Source organism: Melanostigma gelatinosum, assembly GCF_949748355.1.
Source record: "Melanostigma gelatinosum genome assembly, chromosome: 20".
In the NCBI taxonomy this organism is placed as follows: Eukaryota; Metazoa; Chordata; class Actinopteri; order Perciformes; family Zoarcidae; genus Melanostigma; species Melanostigma gelatinosum.
This window is the reverse complement of record NC_136653.1, coordinates 11,096,190-11,102,598: the sequence shown is the minus strand read 5'-3', so window position 1 is coordinate 11,102,598 and position 6,409 is coordinate 11,096,190. Positions and strand designations below refer to the sequence as shown.

At 40.0% G+C, this 6,409-nt stretch overlaps 1 protein-coding gene across 1 annotated transcript; it reads left to right on the top strand.

Moving 5' to 3' along the window:
- Positions 1-1,349: 1,349 nt before the first annotated feature.
- On the top strand, positions 1,350-3,764 carry gpr141 (G protein-coupled receptor 141). The gene is made up of 2 exons (XM_079291663.1): positions 1,350-1,524; positions 2,107-3,764. Exon 2 carries the CDS (start codon positions 2,111-2,113, stop codon positions 3,023-3,025), a length of 915 nt encoding a protein of 304 aa, XP_079147789.1. The 5' UTR covers positions 1,350-1,524; positions 2,107-2,110; the 3' UTR covers positions 3,026-3,764.
- The last annotated feature ends 2,645 nt before the right edge of the window (positions 3,765-6,409 follow it).

Genomic DNA, 6,409 nt, shown 5'->3' with positions numbered 1-6,409 from the left:
CTTTGAGCAACACAAGCCAAGTGCCTTATGATCTCATCATATTTGAGAGAAGGCAGACATCTCCATGGCAGATTTCTCCAAACTCACGCCAAAACAATCTACATAGAAAAACAGCACCACAGGTAAGAGGGGAAATATGTATTTCTGATTTGGGGGTGAACTGTCTCTTTAAGTTGAAAGGTTTTAGAATGCAAATAGTTTGAATGGCATAATAGTACAAATGGGCGTAAGCATCAATGGTACAATTATGAGGGGTTCCTTGGAAAATGTTCTGCCCTGTAAGTCCCTGGCCCCAAAAAGTTTGAGAACCTACGCCATACTATGCTATGACATTGTTATAGCAATTTTTGATGACATACTATACAATGACATTTGTATGTCACACTTTACTATGATGTCATTTTTTACTTCAAGCGCTCGTTTTACGCTTTGAGACGTCGGCGCATCTTCTTTCAAGCGCTCGTTTTACGCTTTTTTTATGACGCTGGCGCATCTTCTTTCAAGCGCTCGTTTTACGCTTTGAGACACCGGCGCATCTTCTTTCAAGCGCTCGTTTTACGCTTTGAGACGCCGGCGCATCTTCTTTCACGCGCTCGTTTACGCTGGCGCATCTTCTTTACGATATTATGACTTTTTAAGTCATGCTATATAACGTACGTCTGCTTCCAATGAATAAAGACGCACTGAGATCCAAACAACTCACATAGAAAGAGATATATAGGCACATAAGTAAATGAACCTGGTTACAAAGGTTAAAAGCAGAACTACTGATATGGATTTCAAACGAAAATGCAGAAGAGGCAGTGGGCGTAAACAGTGCATCTACATCTGTGAAATCCGTGTTTCTTTTTTTACTTGGCACGCAGACACTACAGAAATGACAGCAAGTTTAAGTATTTGTCTCTAAACCACAGGCAGATTTTATTCATTGTGCTGTTTAGTACTCTAGTACACAGGTACATGCAACCATGCACCAAACCACCCCTTCCCTTTCCGCCCCTAATCGATAGTTCTATAAGCCATTCACTCTATATACAGTTCCGCATCACATTCTAATGGTTTGTATTTGGGTGAATATTGCAGACACAAAATAGAAGGGCCAGGCAGAGAGGTGACCAGAAGGAGGAAGCAGCCAGCTCTTTTCTTGTGAAAGCACGTGTGTGCAATCACCTCCTGTTTCTCACAGAACACATATGCACGCACACTCACACGACATACAAAACCGGTGGTTTCTGACAACACAGTCCCACAGACAAAGTTCATTTTCATAACCTTAACTTCCACATTCGTTGGCACACACATAGAAGCATATCCGCACATACATTCAAGCAGAAATAAAGACACGCACACGCAGACGTACTTCCTCAGACATCGATATTGTCCCATGCTCGCTGGCACATTGTAAACATGTAACTGTTGCTTGCTGGATATAAGTTGATTTAATGTGGAGGACAGATACATCCTTTTATGCCAAATTTCCACACACAGGAGCACTCGGCAGGCAGTTTGTCTTGAAACCAAAAGGTATGTAATTCCAGCTTTGTTCACTGTAATGTCCATGCATGATGCAATTTCCATTGCAGTAGTATTCTTTGGTTAATGATTAGTCTATGCTCTGATCACTGTCTTTGTTTTTAAACCTCGTGATGTTTAAATCCTAATAATTTGAGTTTTGTTTGCTTTTAGTCTTGTTTCATGTTAAACTGATAATATGTTGTTACCACTTGTCTTGTATGTAGGACTAAATGAATACTACGGTTTACGTCTTGTTCTGGATTACGTGTTTAAATATGAGCAACAAAGGCTAATATTAGTAAAGCATGCTGTTACAAACTAAGTGTTAAATAATCATAAATAGAGTCATAAATAAAGTCATGACTTTTCTCTTTTTCCATCTTTTATTTATTTATGTTACTCCTGTTTTTAACAGGTCAATTTGACTTATACAGTCTAGTATAACAAAACAAAACAACAGCAGCATACAATACCTTCTATCTGTAGATCCTCTACTTGGATAAGAAAAAACTCCCTCCAAAAATGTTCAACCATTTCCTAATGTATTCCTTCACTATACTCTCTCTTCTTCCCTTTCTTTCTCTATTGAAGATCCATGACGACCCAAAGCACGCCATCCTCCGCCATCAGCTCGATGATGACCACAAGCTCTTTACCTGAAAATCCTGATGAGTACCACACAGTCCTCCTGGTCATTTACTCTGTGGTTCTGGTCATCGGGACCATCAGCCTTTGCTTGATGATGCACATCATGAAGTCCTGCACGACATCCATCACTTCCATTGCTGTACTCAACCTCATCTTCACCCACTTCCTCTTCCTTCTCACTGTGCCCTTCAGGATTTACTATTACGCGACTGATTACTGGAGCCTGGGCCACGGGTGCTGTAAAGCGATCAGTGGCATGATTCACATCCACATGTACATGTCTTTCATCTTCTATGTGATCATCCTCATCACACGCCTAATGATGTTCTACCACAAAGTAGAGCGGGTGGCCTCCCTCCAGAAGATGCATGCACTGGTTGTCAGTGCTGTGGTGTGGGTGGTGGTGCTTGTCGTGGGCCCTTGCATAATGTATTTTGTCTATGGAGCAAAAACTACAAATGACAGAATGTACAACAGTACCACAATCTGCTTCAAGTTTGGCAGCCACATAGGGTATACTGGCAAGGTGTTTAACTACATCATAAGCACAGTCATCATAGTGGTGGCCACAGTACTGACAGCCCTCCAAGCCAATGCCCTACGGGTTTTATGCAGGAAGCACCGGCAGGGATGCACCTCACAGCAGGACTTTGGGGCTCAGCTGAAGAGTATGTGCTTTGCTCTCATTATGGTTGTCTGCTTCATTCCCTACCACATGTTCCGGCTGCGTTACTTAGAACACGTCGATCTGCAGAATATCAATGAGGTGTTTCTGAGTCTGACCACTTTTAACTGTTTGGACGTGCTCACCTTCTTGGGGAGGATAACCTGCTTACCGTGCGTACCAGGAAACGGTATTTGACAACTGTTGGTTGGATGTGTGTTTGGAGTTTCCTAATACTGTCATTGCTTTATTGTGTAACTTTGTTTTACTTTAATGTTCCTTGTTGCCATATTAATTATTAATATTTGTGTATTGCTGATGTGCATTTCAATAAAAGCAGTGTTTACCAGTTATTTAAAAGCACATACAAGCGATCATTAAAACAGATAAACTGGAATTAAGTAAAAAAGAAAATTGATGAAAAATAATGTTCACTAAATGGCAGCCCTTTTGAGGCTGTTGTCGTCCCCATTTATTTTGTTTCGATGATCTTCAAAACCAGATAGACTAGCTAGCTCCCATCTTATCTCTGCCAGATGTGCCATGCTTTGCTTCCCACGACTGCTGTGTCAACTGCAGCTTTTTGTGATGTGACTTAATAAACTGTTTGGTTTTGTAAATTATTTTATTATTATCTGCAATTCTTTGATAGTTGAAAGCGCAATGAGAGAAACATCACTTGGAGAGGGAGAGAGGTATGACATGCAGTAAAGGTTGTCGTATCTTATCCCGTAGGCTACCATGTTGTGAAAATATTGAAAGAATTATCATGACTGGAGACTGTGCTTTGCTTTTGACTCATAATGAACGCTCTCTTGCCATCTACTGGTCATTGTATATACTACACAGGCTTCAAGCTTGACATTTGTAATGCTAGATTACACCAATGGTCTTTAAATTCCCTAATTTTCGATGCATATAGTGACTCCATGTGAAAGGCATGTGAGTGGAAAGGAAAAATAAATACATTACACTTTCTTTGCCAACACTTAACCCGTGTGTACATAGCTGGAGTGAAATAAATAAAATTGTTACTTTTTCTTCATTATTGTGTGAAGCATTACCTCAAACCTCTTGGATCTCTTACCTTCCGCCCTCGGAGGTGGTGTTAGAGGCCCTGGCTGACATACACACATGCACACAAACGCACACCCCTGGTGATCCTTTCCTTTTGGTTTTTATGGCTTTGGGTTACTGTTTAACATCCCCACCCTACTTTGAGTTTGTTTTGTAAATCGATCTAATGACAGGGCTGTGGTGGCGCCATCCAATGTGTCGCTCCATGAATTATTTGCCGCTCAGCTCTACAAACCTTCCTTTTTAATGATGTCAAACAGCTTTACCTATTCTCAGTGTAACTTCGATTAATGTCGCACTGAGGGGCTGCGCACTACCAGAGTACAACAGTACACCCGGATAAATGCACATCCCCGGCAGACACAGAAACACAGGTAAGTCAAAGTCCACCTGTTCCGTAAATTGCCATTCAAATGAAAAATATCCACATCGCCTGTGGTATAGTATGAAGTATGCTGTTGCTTTTGTGGAAGTTTGGTAACATGTTCTGATAAATCACGTGGTTTGTACTTTAATGGTATTGGTTGTACTCCCTGTTCACACGCACACACACACACACACTTCAATTGCTTTTTTGTATCCTGTAACAAATTGCAGTATACACACAGTTTGAGGTTGTTTAAGTCTGCTAAATTCCTTTGTTGCGTTTTGTCCAGTGTATTTAATGAGAGTAGTATTCTCGCCTCTCTCTCAGCAGACAGCATTTTGTGTCAAAAAAGATAAGATACTCACTTTGTCACGCATGCTGTGCTGTAAAGATCATGTGATAACCTGTTTCGCCTGTACAAGGACAGCACCTGTAACAAGAGCAGTGTTACAGAGCAAAAGGTTGCCACTGTAAGCAAGATGGTAATACAGTCACATTGGTTTTTTTTCTCTTGTGATGCACAACCAATATGGTACTTCCACTGAAAATACAAAAAATATAACTTTGTGTCTAATAAAATCAAACATATAGTTCTAAAATATTTTAAATTATGTATTTCGGTAATCCACTGTTATTGGAAATTGAAATCCAATTGGTGGTTTGACAAAAGCATCAGCCAAAGCTTTGAATATGCACAGGGCGGACACCATGACAGTAATGATGTAATGTAATCTCAGTAAACCTACCTTTGTGAAGTTGCAATGGTGACATTTGTTTCGACTATGTCATAGAGGTGTAGATTGATTTTTGAGGCTGTAGTTGTATTGATCTGCCTTCAATAGTGCAGCTGATTGCATTCAGTTTACAGGCTAAAGACACATGGGCTTTACTTCAGCTGGATGAATCGTTTGTCACAAAGAAAATCCACTTTTGCCGGTGAACGTTGTTGACCAAACTAGCCTTCAGACTAGTCACTAAGTAAAGATATTAGCGGGAAGAACGAACGAGTGGGATGCTCATTTAACGCCTTCAGGGACCAGGGGTTTATAGGAAATATGGCATGTAACTGTAAAAGTGTTGTAGAAGTGTTGACACATTTTTTAATTCACATGTTTCTGTTAATTTACACAAATCCAATAACATAGCAGAGGTTTGGCAACAAATTAAAAGCAGATTACCTTTACTCTGTCAAAGTAAAAGCTGATCCTTCAGCAGAGTTTTAAGAGTGAACAAGATACAGTGTATTTTTTAATATTGCCCCGGTATCAGGAAGTCGTGGTTTACCAGAGTCAGTTGGGTGGCTGATGATCATCTGTGACTATTAAAAGCTCTAATCTAAATAGAAGCGACAGTATTATGGCCAGTTCACACAGAGATAGCCTCTTAGCTCTTGGTTTTATGGCTTCAAAGAGCTTTTGGTTGCTAGGCGGATGCAAGGTTTCTCAGGAGTCCTCCTTGGTTTTCAGCTGAAGAAGTCATAATAGTTTTTTTTATGATTTTAAGTATTTATGAATGTGTAATATGTTACCTAACATTTCCAAATCAGTAACCTGATGATCCTAACGATTAGGTGGGTTGTTGAATCTACTGGAATGCATATTTGCATTGAATTAGTTTTTAGTATATTAGTGCGGTGAGCAAAGTTAACGTTCCAAGTACCATTAGCTGTGTTAAACAGCTGACTAGCTGCAGTGTTTGGGATATTATATTTGATGCAAAGAAATCAAGAAGAGAGTTTGATTTGTCAAGTTTTCAAAATGTAGAAAAACAAAGATCGAAGGCACTCATTATTACACTATTAGAGACTTGAATTTCCAGGCTTGTTGACTCTGCCCTTAACAGGGCTAAACAGCTTTTAACCTCTTCACTAATAGCTACGAAGTAAAATCATTTATATGATAGGGTATCTGTCTTCAAAGCACAGCTTTATACTTCTAATCCTAGTTTAATGCAGATATACTTCTATATATCGGATGTGATACAGTGCTCTCTGCCAGTCCTATTGTGTGTTCGGTGATTGTGAACGTGAATGCAAAGAGTAAGTTCTTCTTCCTCCTCCACAAACCTAATGAGTCACAGGGCCTGGTTAAAATGTACTCTCTCTCTCTCTCTCTCTCTCTCTCTCTCTCTTTGTGTCA